This window comes from Urocampus carinirostris, chromosome 3 (genome assembly GCF_059441175.1).
Source record: "Urocampus carinirostris isolate Australia breed hairy pipefish chromosome 3, RoL_Ucar_1.0, whole genome shotgun sequence".
In the NCBI taxonomy this organism is placed as follows: domain Eukaryota; kingdom Metazoa; phylum Chordata; class Actinopteri; order Syngnathiformes; family Syngnathidae; genus Urocampus; species Urocampus carinirostris.
Genome location: NC_142351.1, coordinates 26,559,656 through 26,585,558, shown reverse-complemented (window position 1 = coordinate 26,585,558; position 25,903 = coordinate 26,559,656). Strand labels below are relative to the sequence as shown.

General features: G+C 39.5%; 1 protein-coding gene across 4 annotated transcripts in view; it reads right to left on the bottom strand.

The window, feature by feature from the left end:
- Positions 1 to 766: 766 nt before the first annotated feature.
- rapgef3 (Rap guanine nucleotide exchange factor (GEF) 3) overlaps positions 767 to 25,903 on the bottom strand; it is a 64,337-nt gene continuing 39,200 nt past the window's right edge. For 3 of the 4 annotated variants that reach the window (XM_088331281.1, XM_088331277.1, XM_088331279.1), the window contains 20 exons: positions 24,888 to 24,964; positions 23,152 to 23,298; positions 22,970 to 23,070; positions 22,379 to 22,467; positions 22,225 to 22,303; positions 20,619 to 20,769; positions 18,687 to 18,769; positions 18,511 to 18,541; positions 15,084 to 15,159; positions 13,937 to 14,074; positions 13,748 to 13,845; positions 12,075 to 12,200; positions 11,050 to 11,234; positions 9,481 to 9,571; positions 9,341 to 9,391; positions 7,486 to 7,573; positions 5,716 to 5,780; positions 5,592 to 5,646; positions 5,423 to 5,497; positions 767 to 1,629 (listed from right to left, as the gene is read on the bottom strand). In XM_088331281.1, the coding sequence (XP_088187407.1) occupies positions 1,511 to 1,629; positions 5,423 to 5,497; positions 5,592 to 5,646; positions 5,716 to 5,780; positions 7,486 to 7,573; positions 9,341 to 9,391; positions 9,481 to 9,571; positions 11,050 to 11,234; positions 12,075 to 12,200; positions 13,748 to 13,845; positions 13,937 to 14,074; positions 15,084 to 15,159; positions 18,511 to 18,541; positions 18,687 to 18,769; positions 20,619 to 20,769; positions 22,225 to 22,303; positions 22,379 to 22,467; positions 22,970 to 23,070; positions 23,152 to 23,298; positions 24,888 to 24,964 (1,925 nt within the window). In that variant the 3' untranslated portion in view covers positions 767 to 1,510. The remainder of the gene's footprint in view (positions 1,630 to 5,422; positions 5,498 to 5,591; positions 5,647 to 5,715; positions 5,781 to 7,485; positions 7,574 to 9,340; positions 9,392 to 9,480; positions 9,572 to 11,049; positions 11,235 to 12,074; positions 12,201 to 13,747; positions 13,846 to 13,936; positions 14,075 to 15,083; positions 15,160 to 18,510; positions 18,542 to 18,686; positions 18,770 to 20,618; positions 20,770 to 22,224; positions 22,304 to 22,378; positions 22,468 to 22,969; positions 23,071 to 23,151; positions 23,299 to 24,887; positions 24,965 to 25,903) is intronic. The other variant, XM_088331278.1, reaches the window with a different exon arrangement.

Here is a 25,903-nt window from a genome sequence, read left to right as displayed (position 1 = left end):
ATACTACACAATCATTAAAAACACATCTTCATTTATGTCTTTTTGTTTTACATGACATTCAACAAAATGGTGCCAACCAGCTGCTGGGAGCTAAATGTTAAATGTGCAATACTTATAGTAACTATTATTTTCCATTATTTTAGGGGTTTCAATTGTGACAAGCTTTGTTGCGTGATCTAAAGTGCAGCATGTTTGCGATAAGCACATTTTCCATACAAGTCCAGGTTTTGTCGTTGCTGATTTTCCACTCTAAATGGACGTGGCAACCTCAGAGAGCTGATGCCGCGAACGATAACCCTTTATGGTCTGTCCAAACGCATTTTTCACAACTTGTGCATTTTTTTTCCTCATCAAACATCTCGTTCAGAGATTTCACGTGTGGTCCACAAGACTCTTCCTGCAAATGTCAAGGTTTTATTTATGAGAACAGGGTGTCACCTCCGTTGGCCGCCGGGGGTTACATCATGTGAAGGCACTGCACCCCTCTTTATTTTATTTGGGACATGTCCTTTCTCTCTCTCTCTCTGTGTACATATTTATAACAAAGAGAATACTTCTGAATTTAAATGATAACTTGTGAATTTTTCACCCCATATTGGGGATTTTTGTTTCGTTTTTGCAGGAAGATAATGAAGTGGGTTGTCTTCTGGGTAAATTTGTTCCCGTTAACATTTTTCACATTTCTACTTTGTATGATTTGTATTTGAAATAAACTGCTTTCCATTCTAAAAAAAAAATATATCATGATTTGATTGAACTCACAACATTTAGAAAATAATTTAATACAAATAAAAGTACGAAAGATAGATGTAGAGTACAGTGTTGTGATTTGTAAACATTTGTGCATAAACGACTGACCGAGAGTGGAAAGTTAAATGTGTTCCTATGGCATTTGAGTGAAACAGCATTGGATTTTAATAGGATGAAATAATTTAGACTGTTTCAAAAATATTCACATCCTTTGAGTTGTATCACAGAAAGTACACGATTAAAGCAAATGAAATTAAAAAATATTGATAAAGATCATAAGATTTATTCTTCCAAATCTGAATGAGAAATTCAAAAGCATGCGGATTTTTTGAACGATTTCACAAATGTTTAATATGCGCACCGGCTGGGACACGGCATGCGTCAAATCGATCATCCTGCTCCTGCCAAACACGCTGAAACATATTCTGGGTAAAAGTCAGATCGCTCAAAAAAATCCATGTTTTTGAATGTCTCATTCAGATTTGGAAGAGTAAATCTCATCTTCAACATGAATACTTTATTTTATTAGACTTAATCACAAACCTTCTGCAATTTTCACTCCTCAAATGAAATCCTTTTTTGCTAACACACTGTATACACAAGCTGGTGTGTTACACGAGTACACGACCTTCGATTCGATTCCGGCTCAGCATAAGTAAGCTTTTCCATGAGTCAGTCTTTTGGACCCCCAACCAATAGTTCCTCCAGAAGTTGCCTTTCTTAAAACAAGTTCTCAGAATATATTGGCAAGAGTTGTGTGCTAGCGTTCTAGCGTCCTCGATAGCTGCGTTAGTTTGCGCTGGCTGTCAATCACTTTCAAGTTCTGGATGTAGTGTCGGATGTTGCTGGGACTGCGCAGAGGGAGGCTGTGGTCCGAGTCTGTCCAGGTAAGAGGATTTTAAAAGCAAGATGGTCAATAACAGCAAACAATTCAGCAATAAATTTAAAGGGAGAAAATAGTATTTTCATGTACATTTATCGTGTTTCACGAGCAGATGTTCTTGTAAATATTTTCCATGTTTAAATATTGGATAGGTTTATTCTGCTTGTTTTTGTTTTTAATATTGGACACCTGCAAAGTATATTGTATAGCAGGGGTCTACAACCTTTTTGAGGCAGAGAGCAACTTCCAGGGCACCGAGTAACACAAAGGGCACCTTCAAAATTTTAATTTATTGAAATATGAGGAAGGCCGCGATTGACATGGATGGATGGTGTTATTAGTGCACTGCAGGAAAGAGGTCTAAATCTAGTGGAAACTAGAGCTCTTGTTGGTGATAGGAATGAGTGAAGAGGTATTGTAAAAGAATAGTAGGATGTTTAGACACGTTCTAAGCGATGGGCAGGGTACCCGTATGATGCGGCAGGGGTAAACCAGTGGAATCTGTCGGCCCTGCTGTTGAACAAAAGAGTGTGTTGTGTCACTCTGACCCAAGTGACATGGCCGGATTCTTGTGTCCCATTTCCTCTGGAGGGACGAAAGCATGACCAACTTAGATGCAGAGTTGTTTGGGAATTTGGGTTGTCCATGGTCCAAAAACTTTTGTGTGTGTTCTTTGCTACTTTCTCCCTTTTTTAATTTTCTTTGTTTTTGTATGTGTTTATCTTGCTGTCGGTCACCCCTCTCGAGGGATATGAACAAGGTAGATAGATAGAAATAATTAAATTTTCTATCTTACTGATATTTTACGTGAGAAGTGATTTTTGATGATCAATAATTATTCAGAATTATTTAACAAGGTAGGAAACAGAAACAATATTTTGTTTCATTACCTTTCCAATTGTTTCAATTACAAATGCTCACAAGGAAACACACAAAAAAAGACAACTTTGATGACATTTAGCAGGAAATCACATAACATTTTTCAAGACGACAACATCAGTTTCATGAACACGGCAACTTTTTTTTTTTTTTACAAATGATAAAATTATGTAGTGAAAAATAATCATAATTTAATAAATAATTTAAATAAATATAAATCATCACATTTCTATTAATCACTAAATATGCAGCCATTAAAACAAAACATATTTTAAATCTAGAACATTTTTAACAGTAGTCAATATTTTGACTGCATATTTGCCATTGCACTGAACTGTTGCCAGCAACGACACAATCATCCGTTTGTCTGCCTGTCAGTGGGAAGGCTGGCATTGCGAGCTCTTAACCAGTTTATTGTAATCTGGAGTGTAAACTGGCCATGTTCGCCTCCATCTGGACATCGGAGAAAGGGGAGGATATCGCTTCCATTCTTTCCATTGTTAAGTACAATGTTTGCAATAATCATCATTGCTTCTTTAAGTCTATTTTTAGAAGAGGACCGCTGGCATGTGATAATGTCGCTGCTGGAGTCAGTGTGCATGGGGTTGGCGACCCCTGCTGTATAGGATGCCAGTTTATGATTGCAACGTATTACTGTTGTTCAGCATTTCGACTATTACACTCTGTTGACATCGTTGTCAATATTGGCCACAATATGTTGCTGTTCTTTGATTCCCCACCTTTTAAGGCAGATCTGCTTTTTGTAACTTAGGAGAAATAATACGAAATGGGCTTTATGAAGGGTTGAATAATGCATTACAGCTACCGCAGCCTCCCCTGTGCTGAGTTTGCATGTTCTTCCTGTGCCTGCACTCCAGTTTCCTCCCACATTCCAAAAACATGCATGTCAGGTTAATTGGCCGATCAAAATTGTCCCTAAGTGTGAATGTGCGAGTGAGTTGTCTGTCCCTGTGTGCCCTGCGACTGGCAGGCAACCAGTTCAGGGTGTCCCCTGCCCATTGCCCGAAGACAGCTGTGATGGGCTCCAGCGCCCCCGCAACCAGAGGATAATGGCACAGAAAATGGATGGATGGATGGATGGATGGATAATGCACATTGAGGGTTTTAGTAGTAGTCCTCTCCTGTTCTCCTTGTTCCAAAGTATTTAATCTATTCTCTCATTATTTTGTGTCTACTAAACTATAAACTAAACAGTTTTTATTTTAGAATAAGTGTTTTAAGTCAAATCTATTCTTTTTTTATTTAACAGGAAAAACAATTAAAAAACAAAGTAACATTTGAATATATCTCATCTCATCTCATTAGCCGTACCGCTTATCCTCGTTAGGGTCGCGGGGGGGCTGGAGCCCATCCCAGCCATCTCCGGGCAGTGGGCAGGGGACACCCTGAACTGGTTGCCAGCCAATCGCAGGGCACACAGGGACAGACAACTCATACGCTCATTCACGCCTAGGGACAATTTGAACCGGCCAATTCACCTGAAATGCATGTTTTTGGAACGTGGGAGGAAACCGGAGTGCCCGGAGGAAACCCACGCAAGCACGGGGAGAATATACAAACTCCGCACAGGAAGTCTGGAGCTGGATTTGAACCCACGACAGGTTCCCATGACATGAACTGTGCCGCACAAGCGCTAACCACTGCGCCGCCGTGCTGCCCATTTGAATATATTGATACTTTAAATTACTGATATAATTTCCGATACTCAACTCTTGAGTAAATATCATAATACCACTAGTACAATCATGGTTCCTTTCCACTGCAATATAAGATTGATATTTTAGAAAAAAAAACACATTTGTATCTCAAATACTAAATGTTCCTAATATATTTAATTTAATCAACGCCAACTCATAATTCCTTTGATTTCCGTTTTGTGCTCAACCTCATGAAAATTATATTATCATTAATGTCAAGCGATTTATAGAAGAATATTATCTCGGGATTTACATAAGAGTTGACTATTGCCATCAGTCTGTAAGAGGAGGTATTGTGCTTATTAAAACGGTAGCAATATTTTCCAATTTTACCAGACATTTAAAGGGACACTGTGTAATTTTTGACCATTATATTTCGCTGTATTGTGTTACGCAACCGAAATTGAGTACTACAAAGCAAAATGAAGAATACAAACTACGGAATCTCAAAGTGGCCATGTAGCATTATTTTTCTTCTATTTTTTTTGCCCAGCCCGTCATAAGGTTTTTAGTTTCGGGGGTACATGTAGCAGCAACATGCAGGACATCTGTCAGTTCCCTCTAGGTGGGGCTCATGTCATGTAAAATAAATGCAAATTTCTCGACTATCCATCTATCATCTTTCCCTTACGGTCAGACCACCGCAAGGAATCCCAGACCTCCCAATCCCAAGCCAATTCTCCCAGTTTATCTGACAGGACCAACAAATATTCTTAACAAATGCATTTTTACGTGATTAAATTATTATTGTTTTTTCCTTAATTAATAAGTCTTTTTTACCACCAGAGCAAGGTAAATAATACACAATTTCCTTTTAAGCGCTACGTGCCTTTATCTACCATTTTCTACTGTTATTTTCGTTTTGACAGCTAAATTGTAAAACATAATGCAATATGACAACAATACTTGAAATTATTGAATTTATCTGCCAAATTCTGTCAGATCTTGATGCAAAATGTATTCAGAGAATCGCGATTGGTCTGAAAAAAAAAAGGTATTGTGCCCATTAATTTTACCAGAGAATCAAGTTAAAATGTAGCAAAGTAATAAAGCAAACTATCATAAAATCACCAAACTGATCTGCAATTGAAATTTCAATTACAGCACATTTTGCAGTGTTCTGGTTGGCTTCATAAATAAATAATGATAAAATGATCAAATAAAACAATAAATGAACAATCTAATTACTTACAGGTAGATATTCGAGTAGCCGGGCTCTCCAGAAACATTCGATCAGCAAGTCCTCTCTGTGGCGACGAAGGCACTGCTAGGTGAGTGGAAAAGTGTCATTTGATGATGTCATTTAGCACAGCTTTTAAAATGTGTGTCCTAGTTAAAAACAGTTCAATTATTATGCTCACTATGAGATTGGCTCCGGCAAGCTCGCACCGTTTTCAGAGTCTTGGCGATCATGCGCTAATGAGGACAAACAGGTTACAAAGCAGTGTTTATCATTTTCTTTTACAAACTACAAATCTGTCTTACCATCTTCTCAAAATTAACTAGTCTGTCTAACAGGTTGGGGTTGCCCTCGTGGATAAATGTCATATCTGCGAAAAGACACAAGAACCAGCCATTTTTGCCACTGATGGTGCTGCAATGTACTTTTGTCAAAAGTCTCAAACTCGCGGCACATGTTACGATAGGTTACGGCCCCCGGCTTAAAGGTGGGGTGCGTCGTTGGAGGTGTAGAGGAAAGTAGAATATTTTCTTCATTAAGTATGGTCTAACAGTGCACAACTGAGTTCAAAGAGCCTTTATCTTTTTTCCCCCTCAACGCACTTATCTGGTTTGTTCTTAAGTTTAGTAACGCTGTTCCGGGACGTGCAACACATTAGGAAGCAGGAATGGGGGACAAGGTTGGAAGGGGGGTGATTCCATGCTCCTTCCTGAGTTTTGGTTTTGTTAGTGTAGCATGAAAATGGAGAAAGTAAGAAAATGCCTGTCTCAAATACAGTCCAAATGCCGACCCAAACACTAAATAATTAAAGACTTCATTTGAACGCTTCCAAGAAATGCACAGACTTGCACGTGCCACAAAAAGAGATTGACTGTAGCCGCAATGATGACATAAATCAGAAGATTAATGTTAGGGCACCCCTCGCAAGATTGAAATGGATCCTACATCCGTGGCAATTAGTCAGGGCTCGAAATTGGGATCAATTACATGAAACTTGCAACAGCGAACAATTACAGCGCAAGCGATTAAAAAAAGAAAAAATCAAGCTCGCAAAGGGCGACTTCTGTTTGAGGTGTGCTTTAAACACAGTATTTGAAAGTTGGTTTACTTGGGTAGTCATTCTCATTGAAAGCATGAGACAGGGCAAAACAGAGAGACAGAGAACATGCACTTCTAATTTTTTTTTTTTTTTAGCTCACATGTTGTATTAGGTTTCTCAAGTCTTTTGTTCCCTATTATTATTATTATTATTATTTACTTATTGGCGATTTTTAACTTTTCTTAAATTATTATCTCCACAGTGTCGCTGTCCTTTCACTGATCCCTTAACCACTATGGCCATAGGGGCACCTCTTCCCGTGGTGTGTCTTTGGCAAGTACAGCCTGGGGGCGCCCATCCCTCTCCAGGGAATTTTTGGGTAGGAGTCTGCTCGGTCACATGAAACAGAAAGTACTGGTTTCCTTTATCCCCGATTTGTCATCCCGCTATCCAGAAATGAGCCAGATATTGGCATTGACAGGCTACTGATACTAGAGCCTAAATATCTTAAGATAATATATTGTGCAAAAAAAAAACATATTTGAGGATAGCTGGGGCAGCACGGTGGCGCAGTGGTTAGCGCATGTGCGGCACAGTTCATGTCTTGGGAACCTCCTGCGTGGGTTCAAATCCAGCTCCAGACTTCCTGTGCGGAGTTTGTATGTTCTCCCCGTGCTTGCGTGGGTTTCCTCCGGGCATTCCGGTTTCCTCCCACATTCCAAAAACATGCATTTCAGGTGAATTGGCCGGTCCAAATTATCCCTAGGTGTGAATGAGCGAGTGAATTGTCTGTCCCCGTGTGCCCTGCGATTGGCTGGCAACCAGTTCAGGGTGTCCCCTGCCCACTGCCCGATGATTGCTGGGATGGGCTCAAGCACGCCCGCGACCCTACTGAGGATAAGTGGTGCAGCTAATGAGATGAGATGAGGATAGCTGAATCTTTTTATGTTGTGGAAAATCCAATGTGACCCCACTTTACCAGGAACCCAAATTGAGTTTGAGAGGCCTATCATAGGTGTGTGTGACTTTTGGTTACCTTTGAGTAGGAGAGGCATGAAGGGGATGTAAGGGGGGTTGAGTTTGGCCACCGCCAGCCTGTAAGCTCTGTGATTACGGGAAGGGTCCTACAGCAAGAGGAGAGAGCAACTTTTGAATTAGGATAGCGGCCACGAGATGCCAGCATTTTTCCTCAACATAATATGCATCTAAAACAAGGTGGGGGAACTGTTTATGTCAACGTTGACGACGTTTTGTGTATTGTTACCAAACGCAACATCTATTGCAGACTGGTCATGCTGAAAGGGGGATTACCTCTTGTGTGGCCCTTTTCAAGATTTCTTATTTTCCTCATGTTGAAGTTTTGGAGATTTCTCTTGCCCGGATGCCGTTTTAGAATCATGAGATGGTGTAAATGGAACCTGTTCAGTCCTTTGAGACTTTTGTGATGGAGGGCTATACAAATAAATGTGACTTGACTACGGCCGACGAGCCACATACAGCTCCCAACAGTCTATTTAACCCAGCCCGCCAAACCTCTCCGGCATGTCTTGGGTCACCCCAGGGCCTCCTGCCGGTGGGACATTCCCAGAACACCTCCCAAGGAGGCATCCTTGTCAGATGACCGAGCCCCCTCAACTGGCTCCTCTCAATGGGGAGGAGCAGTCGCTCTACATAGAGTCCCTCTCGGATGAATGAGCTTTTCACCTTATCTCTAAGGGAGAGCCCAGACACCCTGCGGAGGAAACTCATTTCAGCCCCTTGTATTCAGCCCCTTGTATCTGGGATCGTGTTCTTTCGGTTATAACATACAGTTCCTGACCATAGGTGAGGGTAGGAACGTAGAACGACCCGTAGATCGAGAGCTTTGTCTTTCGGCTCAGATCCCTCTTCACCACGACGGACCATTAAGGCGTCCAAATGACGGCAGACGCTGCACCGACCCGTCTGTCGATCTCTTTTTCCATCCTACCCTCACTCTTGAACAAGACCCCATGATACTTGTACTCCTCCACTTGGGGCAAGATCTCATCCCCGACCCGGAGGGAGCATGCCACCCTTTTCCGGCTGACTACCGTGGTCTCGGACTTAAAGGTGCTGATCCTTATCCCGGCCGCGAATCGCTCCAGCGAGAGTTGAAGATCACGGCCTGAGGAAGCCAACAGCACCACATCATCTGCAGAAAGCTGTGATGCAATGCTGAGGCCTCTCGAGAGGACTGGTACCGGAGCCCAAGCTGTGTGTGGAGGTAAGTCTGACTATATCTAATCAGAACTTCTCAACCTCACACACCAACTCGGGCTCCTTCCGTGCCAGAGAGGTAACATTCCATGTCCCAAAAGCCAGTTTCTGTAGCCGGGGATTGGCGCGCCAAAGACCCCCCCATTGGCTGCTACCCAGCTCTCTACACACCCCACCCCTTAGGCCCCTCCAACAGGTGGTGAGCCCATGGGAAGAGGGACCCCCTTCGTCCCTTTGGGCTGTGCCCGCCGGCCCCCGTGAGCATAGGCCCGGCCACCAAGCTCTGGCCTGGCTCTAGAAGGGGGCCCCGCTAACCCGCGTCCGGGCAAGGGAAATTGTGGACCATAAGGGGTCTTCCGATCTGCGTTTTGTATGGCCCCTCACTTAGAACCTTTTTGCCATGGGTGACCCTACCAGGGGCTTAAAGCCCTCAACAACATAGCTCCTAGGATCATTGGGACACAGAAACTCAAGACTGTATCTGCAGATACAAAAAAAAATCTTTTTTTTCCTGCTTGCCTTGCCATTCTAACAATTTTTTTAACCCAATGTGGTCCCCTCCTCAAAATGTTTCCCACGCCTGAGCTACTGGACAGGTTACAGGCGTGTTGCAATTGTTCATTTGAGATCCAAGTTAAATATATGACACTTACCATCAGCCTCTCATAGGTGCAGTAGATTCTTTTCGTTTTGCTGGGTATTCTCTAGTGAAAAAAAGAACAGCGTATGCAATATCGTTGATATTAATTGTACACGCAAAATCGGAAAAAAGTTGTCAAAAAGAAAGTGTCACCTCCCAGGTCTTGTAAAGCCGATGCACAGCGCTATTGCTCAAACCAAACATCACGGCAAAGAAGGAATTGATATTCTTCTGTTCCTTTAATCTGAAAGAAAACAAATATAAATAAAATGCTAACATCTCAACTAAGTCCTTTTTTCAGGTGAGGACTAGTCAAGTTTTGTTTTGCCGTTCTACTCCACGAAATTGAGTTTTTTCTCCTTCTTCGAAATGTTATGAATGTATCATAAATCACACTCTTGGAGTTTGAGTTTCAAGAAAAAAAATACTACACAATGACTACAAAACTAAATTTTAAACATAGTGCTTAAAACAGGGACCTCATACATTATTTTGCTTTCATTTAAAAAAAACAACTATAGAATTACTACAAAAATACGATTACAGTAATTCTTTATTACAAAATGCTACTATAGAATTGTTTACTCCAAAAATATTACAAAAAGACAACGACAGTAATATCACAAAAATACTAAAGAAATATGAGAAAAATACTACTATGGGAATACTACAAAAATACTACTAAAATACTGCTTTGGGAATACATCAATTAAACTTCTACTGAAATGCTAAAAAATATAAATACATAATACTATAATATAAAAAAACTAGAGGAATATTACTACAAAACTACTACTACAAGAAGTTTACAACAGAAATACTGCATATTACATTTATAGCGATGCTAGAAAAATTATCCTATTGAAATATGACAAAAATACTACAAAAATAAAACTATGGTAGCACTGTACTACACAACACACTATAGAAATACAACAGATATACAACAAACATTCTTATATGGAAATACTACAAAATACAACAGAGATAGTACAAAAGAAAACAATACAAAAATAACACTACAAAAATACTATAATCACAAAAATACTGTAATCATAAAAAAATACGACAAAAATACTACAGATATACAACAATATATACTTTCGAAATACAACAAAAGTACTACAGAAATACAAACAAAAATATCACTATGGAAATACTACATAAAAATACTTTAGAAGTACTACTAAAATAGTACAAAAATAAAACTACAGTAACACTACAACAAACTACAGAACATCAACAAAAATCTGACTTTAGAAATACTATAAAAAAAAAATTAAAAAAAACCCTACAGTAATATTTCAAAACTAAATAACAAATGCAGTGCTTAAACCAGGGACCTCATATACAATTTTGCTCTAATTGAGGTCGTTTCAAAACTATTTGATGAAAACAATCTATTTAAAAAGAAGTATAACATGTCACATGCGGTCCTTGACCCTAAACAGTAGCCCACCCCTAGAGTAGAACATGGAATGAATTCTAGTGGGTATGCAAATTATCGAGTAATAAGGGGCCGCAAATCTAATTTTGCTTAGGGCCCTATGAAGACTTGGGCCGGTCCTGACTGCAATACATAAACATAATCAAGTCTGCACGCTTCTATCAAGTAGCGACTTTGCGGTTGCTACAGTAACCCCATAGCAAATGTTTGCAGATTATGAAACTCCCGGATATGACCAATCATGGTAGCTTTTTCTTTCTTGACATGATTCTTACACTGCTGCGATCTTGATGAACTTCTTGAGCAGGACGGCTCTCTTGACCAAGTCTTCACAGAGGCAAAGCTCGCTCACCACCCAGTACTGGACCTCGTTGAAGTGGCGCACAAAACGCTCCAAGTTGGCTGTCACGGCGCCCGCTGGAAACTTTTGACGTCCAAATACGTAATGGACCAGCTCGGTCTGGCGGAAGTGAAAGGAATGAAAGCAGAGCGGTCACAAAATGGATAAACGTATCAGATGATGATAAAGTGTGGGCTAAGATGGTCCCAAAAACTAGTAATAATTTAAATCAGGGTACGTACACCTTTTTCATGGACAAATTCAAGTACTTTTTAAGGACTTTCTTAGCCATTTTTTCCATTTCTCCAGTACCACTGAAAGAAGACATCCGGTATGAATCATGTATTTTGTAGGACCACAAATATATCTGATTTTCATACGTGATTTTTTCAGAACTTGAATAAATCACTAATATTTTTGTGGACCTGAACAATTCGTGTGTAACTATTTTTGAGACAAATCTCTCCCCATATAGTTGTTGGGTAAAATGAAGGAAATATGCAACTTACCTGTTCCAGTTGCAGAAAGTTCTTCCCATTTCAAATTACCACTGTTAAACGCTACAATTTTTTGGCATGGCCCACAATAAATATTTGATACGTAATTTCATAGTGCATGCACCCGTGGAGGGCGATGCCGCTTCATAGTACAATTCCATACAAACTAATGCTGGTAATCATGAGGAAATAAATGCAATAGCAAAGCAAAGCCACCAGAGAGCAGTGACTGAACCATCTTTAAGAAGACTTGTGAAACATGGCAGCAATTTCAAGTATTTCACCCAAAACCAAGCACTTTTCAACCCTTGAAAACACAACATTAAAACTCAAGGATTTTCAACTATTTCAAGCACCCGTATGAACCCTGTCAAATGATAAAATCAACATGTAATAAGTAGATATGAAAAACATTTTGAAAACTGAGCAATGGGGTTCAAGTTTGAAGATAATTGTATTGGACCTCATGCATGGCGTTGAAGAGTTCCCAGTCGTACTTGGTAAGTTCACAGGCCATGTCTTTGGAGGACATTTGCTCCAGGATGTTGGCGCTTCCTTGCTCAGGACCCTCCTGCTCCTTCAGGGGCCTCTGTGTAAACAGAGAAGGGACGGGATGTGGGATGGCCATAATCAGGTGTGGCTAGGGGCATGCACAGATATTTTGAGGGGCAAGTGCCTGATGGGGAAATAGAGAGCAATAGCAGAACAGTATTTTATATCATGTCAACTGATATCAGACAGGCATCTCAGGAACATAAGTATATTTTACCTGGGTCAAAGTGGGGCGGTGCTGATCTCTGTAATTTGAAGCCTTCAGTTAACGGTGATGATTTGAATTATTTCTTGACAGTACAGTAGTCAGAAGTTTTTTCTCCTTGTTTCAGTTTTTAATATTGGACAACTGTAAAAAAGATTGCATAGCATGCCAGTGCCTTATTTTTACTATCCTGTACTGCTTACCTTATGTTTACCATCAGCCAATAATGATGTTGTTCTTTGATACCGACGCCCTTTAAGGCTGGTCAGTTTTTTTGTAACCGAGGAAATTCAATAATAAAAAATGCCACAGAGTAGGGCTTTCCATACAGATTTGGAATTTGGCATTGTGAGGGCATTTTCTGTACAGTACCAAGACACTCTCCTATTCTCCTTGCAAGTTCACAATTCATTGAAACATGCCAGGAACTGTCAACAGTGGATAAATCTGTCCAGAGTTGTGTCTTCATTGGTGGCCCGATGACCCATGCGGTTAAGTGATCAATGAACCGTGAATTTCTCTCCTCATTTTGAGTTTCTGCTAAACTATAAACTTATCAACTATTTATTTGAAAACGTTTGTACAATATTTTATCTGTTAAAGAAATGCTTGAGCCTGTAAAAAGGGTCTCTTTGATTTCAATATACACTACAGTATTTGATAGTATAATACAGGTAATTGTCAAAAATAAAGGTTTTTATTTCACACATTTCTTCTTTTGGAATAGAAATCCCGCATAAACGAGTGTTCACTGTACATAAAATAATAATAAAATTCCAAAAAGGCTCTTTTTTGAGAGAATGCAGAGGACAGGAACTCTGACACAACCAAGTTTCTGCCTATGTATATAGTTATTTATTCTCTTAAATACATTAATAATTTGAATATAGGTACAAAGGTTGTACCGGACAAAGGGCCTTTGAGCCTTCTTACATAGGCAAAGGATGCAATATCACCGCCACAAAGTTGGGGTTTCAACAAAATTATGAAAGCTACAAGTGATGCAATGCCTATTGTATGATGTGATGTATTCAAAGTTTCGGAACAAAATAGTTTTCCACCGTGATTTGGGATCAAAAAACAACAGCGATCAGATAATGAAGGTGCTGTAACTGAGATCTGCTACCGGTATCCTTGAAAACCAGTAATCTTTTTCATGTCCAGGAGAAAACCCCTACCAAAAAATACCGGTCTGTAGGCTACCAGGCTGTACTTGCCCAAGACACACCACTGAAAGTGGTACGTCGACAACCCAACTGGTTCAGGGATCTGTGAACACCCACCCTTTGTGGGGTGAACAGCTTAAAAAAGTCAAAAACCCCGATTTGGAGTTTTTCTGCTGCCCAATAGGAGTTCCAGAAACACGATTGGAGCCTCACCAGTTTTTCAACTTGGTCACTGGTGCAGATGAAAAGTCTCTCATTGATTCCCAGCGCAGTAAACACAGCAGTGGCATCCAGTTTTAGCTCAGCTCTTTCTGTCAGGATGGGAAATAGTAATTAAGGTTTTTTCTGAGTTCGAGGGGAAAAAACACAAAATATGCTAGAGTGTGGATTTGCGATTGTTACCTCCGGCAGAGTTCATCTTGATGAGCACATGATTTCCTCCAGGTTTGACCAGCGACAGCATCACTTCCTGGACAGTTGCATTGACTGGCAGTTTCAACGTGATGGCTTGATGGTCTGCTGTGTAAATCTCGTACAAGGCTGCGCAACATAGAGAAACAACCACACATCTATTGAAAGCTCACACAAACTGTTTCACTTTGGAGGCAAAAACATGTGAGATAAGGCTTTAAGTCAACTCAAGTCATGTTTATTTGTATAGCCCTTAATCGCAGGAAGTCTCAAAGGGCTGCACAGACCACAGATGATTGCAAACCACAGACTATTATGACACCATCCCCTGATTTAAAACCTACATTAAGGAAAGGAAAAAACTCAAAAACCTCAACATGAGGAAAATGAAGAAACCTTGAGAAGGGACCGCATATAAAGTAATCCCCCTTCCAGGATGACCAGGCTGCAATGGATGTTGCAATAACAAATAATAAACAGATATTGTCAACATAAAATATAGGTTATTCATATGCTATAGAATAGAAGTTTGTTTTAAGTTTAGATTTAAAGATTTCCACTGAGGTTGCAGATCCAATCTCAGGGGGAAGAGCATTCCACAGCACCGGGGCCAAAATGGAGAACGCTCTCAAACCTGCTGATCTCGGTTTGGCTCTTGGGATCACTAGTAGACCAGTATTTTCAGAGCGAAGGCTCTGGACCGGAACATAAGGGGAAATTAAATTTAGGAAAGCGGAATCTTTTAGATTGGATTGTTTTGTTTGGGGACAGTACGGCTGATGAGTGGTTAGCACGTTCGCGGTACAGTTCTGAGGTCATGGGTTCAAATCCTGCTATCAGCCTTCCTGTACAGGGTTTGCATGTTCTTCCCGTGCTTGCGTTGGTTTCCTCCAGGCCCTCCGGTTTACTCCCACATTCAGAAAACATGCATGTCAGGTTAATTGGCTGGTACAAATGGTCCCTTGGTGTAAATGAGTGAGTGAATAGTCGGTCTCAGTTTGCCCTGTGACTGGCTGCTAACCAGTTCAGGGTCTCCCCTGCCCACTGCCCTAAGACAACTGGGATGGGCTCCGGCAACCCGCAACCCTATGGATAAGCAGTGCAGATAATGGATGGATGTTTTGTTTGGGAAGCTTACCTTTACCTTGGGATGTGATTGGCTGTATGTGTCCAGCTGACTCCTCATTGTGAGGGAACCAGTCAAATGCGTAGTTCTGTTGAGAACATGCCAGCATCACAACAACAACAAAATAATTAGATATAGATATCAGTCCATACCAGAAATAATCATATTTTTTACATGAAATTGAGACAAGAAATTGATTCATATTAAGCCCCAACCTTAAATCAACAGGATTGACATAGCACTAAAGTAAACGGCTCTGAGTCCAACATCATAGTTGACGGTCATAAAGTAATATGAATTAAAAGTTTGTTGGAAACCATTGTTTAAAGATGCAATTGAGATTTATAACAGCAATCACTGCTTTCTTTGCTAGGCTAAAGCCTATTTGTTGTTAGCATGCTAACATTTTCAATCATTACACCGCAAAAACCGTCCTGTTCTAGCGTCAGATACTTTTGCACATTTTGACAATTATTTTCCTGATTTTGTGTTATTCAAAACTGTTTTTTTAGTTAATTAGGACAAACATGAGCAATCATGTTGTCATCATTCCCTGACAAACTCTCAAAATGGTCATCCCCAAAGAGAATGGGCAGTTTTTTTTTTTACTCAAATACCATTTTTCTCACATTACCATACTTCCTGATTATACGTATTGATTATATTCAGAGCATGTTTTAAAGTAACATCAGAAAATAATGGGCATGATTATTTTGATGCAGTGTATTTCAGATAATTTTACAATTACCGTATTTTCCGCACTATAAGGCGCACCTAAAAGCCTTTATTTTTTTCAAAAACTGACCATGCACCTTATAATACAGTGCGCCTTATATATGGATCAATATTAAGTCGCAAAGTCTTGCAACTGAGGCAAGCAGCTGCCGACTAGATTTTCCCCCGAAGGCGAAGTAGTCCGCGGTGTATGCTGGGATTTATATACAGGCGTTTCATTTCCTAACCAATTTGCCAATCATCATTTGAATCAGTCACTATTGGCTAAAATTATTCGGTGGTAAAGGGGGCGGATCCTTTTTATCATCTACAGGCTTGCATAGGCTAAAGGGGCGAAACAAAGCCTGCAATTGGCCGAAAAAGATGAATGTGAATCACACGTTGGGTTGCACTACGGCATAGAGAAAACATTTTTTACTATTCTGTATTTGTAAATATTTTACTCTTCTGGATTTACTACACTCACGGTTGTAAGATGATCATGGTTTCGTATCATTATTGAACGTGATGGCTGCAAGAGAACTTAGGTGAGCTATGCTGCTTTATATTTTCCCGGTATCTTGTTTTAGAATGATCTTGATGTTTCTGTGATGAGTCTATTTTTAAAATAAAGTCAATTCTAAGTGTTTATTGTCATATGCACAGTAAAGAACACAGTTTCCCTGCACAATAATATTCTTACTTTGCTGTCCACACAATTGCCAGCAAAAAATAAAATGGAAACTAAGAAATGTTTGGCATTTCTTGAATACCAAGACTTTAACCTTCCGAATGATATTTGGAACGATGCATTTGAGTGATTGGTGACATCGTACAGACACTGTTTCCGTACATGTCTGAGACACGAATTTGCTTCTTTGCAAGCTTTCGGAATGTTAAGGGGGTAATAAGTTTGACTGAACTATCTGACTGTTTTGTCGACGTTCCCATTGTAGCGCCTTATAATCCGGTGCGCCTTATGTATGGAAAATATAGGACCAAAAACTATTTTTTGGGGGTGCGCCCTGTAACCCGGTGCGCCTTATATTGCGGAAAATACGGTACTTGAAAAAAATTCTAACAAAATAAAAAAAAATACTCACAATAAGCAAAATCATTAAGCCAGCAAAACTAGATTTTTTTTTGCTATTTGACCTATTTTACATACCCGTTTTTTTTTTCTAACTAGTATACAATGATCTGACCCTGCTGCATGAGATACACCCATTTCACTACAAAATGAAAACCGCTAATCAAGATAATTTTGCTCTGGATTTTAATCACTATTGTTCATATTCCATTACATACACAATGCATAACAAAGTTAGAAACATTATTATTAAATTTACCAAAATTATTTAACAAGGGGATTTATTTTGCTAGGTTATGCCATTTTGTAGAAAAGTCAAAGAAGAATGCCCCAACTAAAGTCCACACGGGAAACCCTCTGTGACTCAACATGCCTAGAAAAATAAATATACCAACTGAATCTGTTAAAGACAACAGGATACAGAGCTGAACGAATAATGGAGTAGGTTGGCAAAAACAGGCACATCCTACTTTGGGGGGAAAAAAATCCGTCTGAATACCTGTTTCGTATGAACCTTCTGTGTACAGCCATGTAGAATGTGAAAGCAACGAAAATCTACATTTAGTTTAATTAATCAATAGCAAACATAATCTAGATATACAGAATTAATAAATTAAATTATGTTGATGGTTGGTGGACTGAAAATGTTGTCTAAGATTCAGGGCAGGGGTCTGGAACCTATGGCTCACGAGCCATATATGGCTCTTTCTATGAGTACCTGTAGCTCAGAGACAAATTTGATTGCATGCAAATTTTCTCCATCTCGTTCAAAACTTGAGCCATTAATCCTGTTCAGATACACGCAAAGACAAACCAAAGCTGAATTACAAAGCAGTACTTCGCAGAATATATAGGGCACGATTTTCACTACAATTTACAGTTAAGGTGTCACCCCAAAAAAAAAAAAAAAAAAAAAAAACCCTAGTTTTGGCTGTACAACGCTGAATAATCCTTTATATAAAAACTCACTATATAATCTGTGTTCAGTGTTCAAATACCTTATGATGAATCCACAGAACAAACTGTAAATACGCCAAAACACCGTGGGGGAACTTAAAGTTTTTTAATTGGGCGAGTGGGAGGGATGGGTGGAGCTATACAAAAAGTGCAAGCACTCCCTCCAATCTCTCACCCTCGTCTGCGCCAAAGGTAAGCACATCAGGCTCCCTGTTTGCAGAATGTTGTGACGTTTTTACAAAATAACTGCTTGCATCTGGTTTTGAAACCAATATGTATGAAAAAAAAAAGGGTCAAAATGTGTTTAACCGATCTTGAGTAATTGCAAGAAAGAGACAAGTTGAAAGTGGTATGTTGGTTGATTTTGGGACACTGGCTCTGGCATTATTTTTTTTTCATAATTTTTATCAAATCATCAAAAATAAATGTGCTGAAGACTTAAGTTTTTGTCTGAGGCGCGGGTTTAGCAATTTAGTAAATGTGTCTCATAATATATGGTGTGGTTCTTTTCCAAAATAAAATTAATATATTTTGCTTTTATGGCTCTTTGAGTCAAAAAGGTTCCCGACCCCTGAACTAGGGTATCAATGAGAAATGAGTCTCTTTCGAGTTAAAAGTCAGCTCTACAAACAATACACTGGACTGACAAAATGACAGAGAGACTATTTGATTCCTTACCCTTCCCAGGGAGTGGTAGCCATTTTCCAACCTAGACAAGATAATAATGAATGAATTAGGTGTGTTTCAAGTCAATTCAAGTCATTTCAAGAGGAACTAAAAGATAGCTTGAGCCAGTGGTTCCTAATTATCAGCTATTTGAGAAGCACTGGTTTAAGCCAAGATAACAGCATTACACTTTGTTTCTTCTTCTGTCCCGGAATTGATCTTTCAGAACGCCATACAAACGGAAGTTGGCTGCAATGTCCTTCTTCAACTTCTGTTTGACAAAATACAAGAGAGACAATTAAAAGTGTACTGTATAGCAGGAATGTCAAACTCAATTTGACACTGGTGCCAGATCCAGGCTTTTTGTTCTTCGGCGGCCGGATCAGTAAAATACTGTCAACCCCAAATTTTCAGCTTTGTTTTACAGTATTTGTTTGTTATTCAGCCCGTATTAGTAACATAACCTCCATAATATAATTACGGATGACAAGGGATCTTTTTTAAACACAAGACATTTATTTACAACCAATGGAAAAAATATATATTGATATTTGGCTTTGAATGTGTTAACTGGAGTTTTTAACCATTGAGTGAATGCAATTTTACACCTGAACCAAATAACAATGCTACACAAACTATTCACTTCCTTTTTGACATACTGTATTCTGAAATTCATGGCTGGCCGGATGGAATCATCCAAAAGGCCGAACCCGGCCTGCGGGCATTATGTTTGTATTGCTTCTAATCTACCTAATACAGTTTTTAAAATATATTTTTGGGGTTGAAATGAAAAATGATTTTTCAAAAGTGCTAAAGTATTCAATTAGTTGTATATTTTTTGCATTCACTATTTTTAAAACAGGGTTACAATAAATACACATTGGGCCTCTGCGGAGACCGTTTTGTAGGTAGAATCATTTCCCATTCTTGCTTGATTCACAACTTCACATTGTTGCTCTCTGTTTGTATTGGCGTCTTACAAAGCCTACCAAATAAATGGATAGGGGTGGGCAATGCTGGAAACTTAGGTATTGATCTGATCTAAGTAAATATGGGCAAATATCTTTCTCTATGGATACGATTTACTTGGAAATGCCATGATCAATGAATATTTTAAAACCCTCCGCCTTGAATTGGGTTATAATCATGATAAACACAGCACTAATATTTTTGGCAATAAAATAGAAAATACATAGTAACTAACAAAAAAGTAAACTTTACAATAGAAAAGTATTCATATAACAGTTCTGGGACAACTGCTTCAGAACAAAAGTCAAGAGAATCCAAATAAAAAGCATAAAAGTAACGAAAATACAAATACTTTATAACTTTGCCAACATTGCACAATATTTGGATATTAAAGTCAGTTATGCAAATAAAGTTGTCACGACCGGATCAAAAAGTGGACCGAAATGCGTAATGTTTCACACAACACTTTTCTAAAGAATCGGGGGGATCAGTGAGAGGAAAAAACAGTGATCTGGTGCTTGCTGGGCAGGTGTAACCGGAAGCCCTGCGGCCGGTGACAGGTGGCGAGGCGGACGACCAGGGCCGGAGAGCAGAGCGTGATCGTGGATCGGAGCAAGTCGGGTAGCCGGGACAGGAGAACAGAGCATGGTCGTGGATCGTAACAGGTCGGGTAGCCGGGACAGGAGAACAGAGCATGGTCATGGATCGTAACAAGTCGGATAGCCGGGACTGGAGAACGGAGCGTGGTCATGGATCGGAACAAGTTGGGTAGCCAGGACAGGAGAACGTGACAAAACTGTCAAATGTCTCTCATGGCATTGTTCTTTTCTGTAGTTGGAAAAAAAAAGTGCTGAGCACAGAATCAGGGCGAAGACAGGGCGTTGAGGAAATTGACGGAGGAGCGGAGTAATGATCCCAGGACAATCGTATTGGTCAGATACCAAGTACTTGCTTCGTATCGATAATTTCAATATTTTTATTGATCCGCCTACCTCTGAGACCCACAGATGAAAAATTTATTCACGTGACAATAAGAGGTCGACACCTCCTGATAAAAAAGCATTTCAACTATTTTTTTTTAAAGGGGGTGGATCAGACTCTCTTAATGGGAATGACGTTTTTACAACTGTGGTATTGATCTCCCGTCTCACCTCCAGAAAGGTTAAAGCTATAGGATTTTCTTTCAGCAGAACTCCATAGAGGGCAACCCACTGGCCGACCAGCTTTACCACCTTCTGCTTAGTGTTAAGAATGTAGGCAGCCCGTTCCTGCTCCGATCCCTCAGAGAGCTCCGCCTGGTAGGTACATCGCTGGTTAAGGGACAATGATTTTTTTGGCTAATGATGGAGGAAAAGCTAATGACATCAAATAAAACATAACCTATTTGTGAGTGAGGCAATCACTCCAATAGTTAATACAGAATAACCAATACTGAATTGTAGTTGAAATGTTGAGATTGATCTCTTAAATTTACAATCTCATACCTGTCAACCTGTACGGTTTTGCCATACAAAGTACGTTTTTTATGCTTTTTAAGACGAGTACGACGTACGAGGAAATCTGTACGGAAAAATGCAAATTTGTCAATCTCATGCGTCTGCCACCTGGGGATTTCCCATCATGCATCATTCTGAGGAAAAAAATATGGTGTACGATTATTTTGTATTTTGTACGGGAAAATACGACAGTTTGTACGGGCATGGAGCCGTGGAGGTTGACAGGTATGCAATCTAGTGATGTGGAATGATTAGAAGTTCAAATTGGCTTCAAACGTAAAGGTTCTTTTTAAAGCCCCAAAACACTTTATAACTGTAGTTCAAAACGAAACCCTATTCCATCAGCTTCCTAACCCTAGTATTTTTCGTGACTTGACTAAGGACTCACTGTGTGTAAAAGGCTAGTGTCTCACCAGTTGAGCTACAAGAGATGTGAGATTATTATAAATTCAAATTAGCTTCAATTGGTGGGTTACTTATAAACACTGACACTTTAAGCCCTTGTTCAGGATTGAACCCAAACCCAAGGTCAAATGCCAATCCTAAACCTAACTTCAACCAGAAACTTAACCTAAGCTGCGACCAAAACCCTAAACCTAATTCCAACCAAAACCCTAGCTCCAACTGAAACCCAAGGTCCAACCTAACACCAACAAAAGATTCTTCACTGGGTTGACTATGGATGGAATCCATAACCCTGTGTGTATGAAGCAAGTACCTTACCATTTGAGCTAAAATGATGTTGTTTCGGTTACAATTGGTGACAAATGAAAACCCTAAAAAGTCTTAAAACCCCTAATTTATAAGTATCGAGGCACGCATTTTACCAGTTGAGCTAATGATTCAAAACCAAAATGTTTTAAAACTCTCTCCATACTTTGTATTGTGTGTGCTTTTGAGCACTCAATTTTGGTTGTACTACACCATACAGCGCAATTGAGTGGTCAAATAGTACACACCTGAAAATGTGAGCTTGTTAGCTATGAAACATTTTAGGGACAAATACTTTACTGTGTTGGGGTTTGATTAATTCAAAACGTGAAGACTTTCAAAATATCCACACAGGGTATGATAAAGCTAAAAACACATGAGCAGAACCTGACTTTTGTGAATAAATCAGAGAAAGCACGTCTCTGTTTAAGATGGAATGTTAAAGCGCCAAGGGGCAATTTAGACCGTATAGTATTAATTTAATGGTAGTTGTGCTCTACAAGATGAAATACTTAAATAGAAGTGCTTTGAACATTTGATTTAAGGATATTGATTCTGCAATGCAGCACACAGTTGACTGCAGGGCATAAAGACTCGGTGGGTGAGAAGGAAGTCATTCACACATGAATCTAGCGGGAAGACAAAAATTGCACAACAACACTTGGATGAGCAATCCGTAAAGAAAAGACGAGACAAATGCTCACCGATTGCATCATTCCCATTGGAGTCCAGCTTGACTGTTTCCAAGAGGTGTTCCAGGATTTTCTCTGGTGTTCCTGACATCACCGTGTATCTGCGCGGACCAATGGCAACATTAGTTTCACACGATTTCTACATTGACCTTTTTTTAGATGGATATGTCATCAAGCAAGTAAGGAGCTATCGAAGACAATAAGGTTTCATACTGGGAATTTATTTACGCTCAGGTTATTCATTTTACTTTTTATTTTGAAAAAAATCATAAAACCATCCAGCATTAAAGCTATTGATATGATTAAAATAAAAATGATTGTTTTTATGTTGACCACTTTAAGTTTCTTTGCTTTCCTCTTGGAATAAGAATAAGGACTGTTACTATTAAAAAGTCAGCCCTTGATCTACTAAGACATTTTCTCATTTCTGAACTACAACCTTAAATTTAAACTCATTCATTGCCATTGATGTCAACAGCTAACCGCCAATTGCAATTCATTGGTCAAGGCCAATGACATCTATAGCCGTTAATGGCAGAAATGGGTCAATCAGAAAATAATGAAGTGGATGGATCAATAAAACAATATTTAAAGGGCCCTTACTTATTTCCAACTGCTCCATGCTCGTCTGGGTCGGCGCATTTCTCCAGGACCAGCACGGTTTTTCCATGCTCCTCCAGACGCACCGTGTTAGCCTCCACATCCTGAAGTCAGAGCCAATAACATGAATAGCTCGGCACAACAATAGCACAAGTGCAGTGGGGGGCCCTACGCAATCGGCTGACCTTGAGAATTCGTATGAAGTCTTGCTTGTCCACACGCAAGAAATGGCAGTTATCCTCCCTCAAAATTATTGTGGCGGCTCGCGGGGCGTCATTCAGCAAAGCCAGCTGCCCAAAATCCTCACCCTCGTGAAGAGTGGTCACCAGACCCTGAACAAACACACACCTTAAAGCATGTTTTTTTTTGTTGTTTTTTTGTTTTTTAGATCTACACAAATAGTGCTATACAGTGGAACCTCTAGTTAGGAGAAATTCGAGATACGTCTTTCGAGCAAAATATTGCCCGATATTTGAGAGAAAATCCAGGTTACAAGAATTTTCAGAATCTACCACTAGAGGGCCGATTTCTAGAAAGGGACTGGCATACCCTCTGAGGTACGGCATGGGGAAACAGTGAGAACAGATCCCAAAGCCCTAGAAGAGTTAGTCATTCAGTGTTCTCGTTTGCCCGCGTCCCTGCGTCCTAGACGCATAATTTTTGCTGGAGACCCATAGTCTCAAATAAACGTGCGTCCCCGGGACGCAACTTTTTTGACACAAAATTGTCATTATTACCAGATTACATTTTTTTTTTTAAGATTTACCGCACTCCAAACTTTTCGTCAGGCAGATCCGGCAGATGTTGTTTTGGTCTCGCAGTTCGAGTTTTCGTCTGCACGCCGATCTCGAGGTTATGTGGTGAAAAGTCAGTCTCTTTTGAGAGAACCGACTTTTTCGGCTCAAGTCATTCAAGAGAGCCGGCTCTCAAACGGCTCACTTGCTTTGATGCATTATATTACGAATTATTATGTTGTATAAAGAAGTTAAGAAAAAAAGGAAGTATAAAAGGAGAAAATGAAAAAAAGCAGGTTGGTGGTTATCCCTTTAATCGGTATATTACCAACAATAATTTGATGCAGAAAATGAATGAATAATTTGATGATTAAAACTGAATGAATGTATAGATTTTTATTATATATTTGTCACCGATTTACAATTCCAACCTCGATAACACTAAATTTTGGGGACCCATAGATCTCTGTTGGGACCCATAGATTTTTGAGCGTGCGAGTCCCCGGGACTCATCACTTTTCAGAGTTAAAATGAACACTGGTCATTTTGTTTTACAAATTTCTGAAGAAGGTTATATCCAGTAGCATTGTTAAACTGAGGCAAGACAGGCCTTTTTTGGAAGAAAAATGTCACGCAGGAAATTTATGACCGCTGACAAAAAGCTGCTGGGCCTCAGGACAATCAAAGTTCATCTACCCATTGCATTGTGTGCTCATGCCAGTGGCAACGAAAATGTAAAGCTGCTGCTGGTGTATCATCAAAAGAACCCACACGCAATTAAGATTTATGAAGTTAGCGACCGCAACTTCTTCCAGGATGAGTGCTCATAATAAACTCCATTTTATTTTGTCTATTCAATCATAAGTATCTTATTACTGTATTTTAAGGTTAAATTACTATTTGTATGTGTTTTTAGTAGTCAGGAAGATTTGTTTTATCACTATTCAAGGTTAACTTAGATGATTTTGTGAGGCGGGGAGTAAATGTATTGGTTTTCAGTCATTTCTTATTTGCTCAAGGTACCAGGAATTCTAGAAACGAGCTCAATCCGGGAACAAATTAATCTCGTATGCAGTGAGTCCACTGTATCAGAAAAGCTGAAGGCTGTGATAGAAAAGGCAAAGTGAGATTCCACCAATAGCATTAAGTTAGCTATTTTGAAGCTAACCTGGGGAAACGTCACCCACCTTTCCGTGGGTGATCACATTGACAGAGCCTTTCCAGATGATGTACCAGGAAGTGCCTTTGTCCCCCTGACTGAACACTTAGAAAAACAAACAAACAAACCCCTCGATCAACATGCTTCGAGATTAAATATGCAAAAATGACTTCATTTTTTGTGTCAGGGGTCGGGAACCTTTTTGATTCAAAGAGCCATAAAAGCAAAATACAGTTTTTTTTTCAGTGCGATCCACACATATATTTTAAGACAAATTTAAAGAAAGATGTCAAACCTGATCTCCAGACAAAAACAGATTCTTCCGTGCATTTTATTTAACTTTATGAAGTTTGATTTGATAAGATATATAAAAATAATAATGCCAGAGCCTGTGTCTAAAATAAATAAATATCCTACTTAAAATGTGTATCCCTTCCGCAGTTACTTAAGATAGTTGAGGTTCATTTTGACCGTCATTGTTGTTGTAAATAATGTTTTAAAAACAAGGTGCGAGCAGACTTTTTCTGCAAACAAAAAGGATAAGATGTACAGTGGCTTGCGAAACTATTTGGCCCCCTTGAACTTGAATTCTGGAAGAAAATCTGATGGAGTTCGCAAAAGACCTAAGACTGGGACGGAGAATTGTCTTCCAACAAGACAATGATCCAAAACATAAAGGAAAAGCTACAATGGAATGGTATGCCCAAAAAAATATCAAGGTGTTAGAATGGCCAAGTCAAAGTCCAGACCTCAATCCAATTGAGAATCTGTGGAAAAAACTGAATACTGCAGTTCACAAACGCTTTCCATCCAACCTCACTGAGCTCGAGCTGTTTTGCAAGGAGGAATGGGCAAAAATATCAGTTTCTCGCTGTGCAAAACTGATGGGGACATACCCCAAGCGACTTGCAGCTGGAATCGCAGCAAAAGGTGGCACTACAAAGTATTAACTCAATGGGGCTGAATAATTTTGCACACCCACTTTTTCGTTTCGATTTGTTAAAAAAGTTTAAAATATCCAATAAAGTGTGTTCCACTTCATGA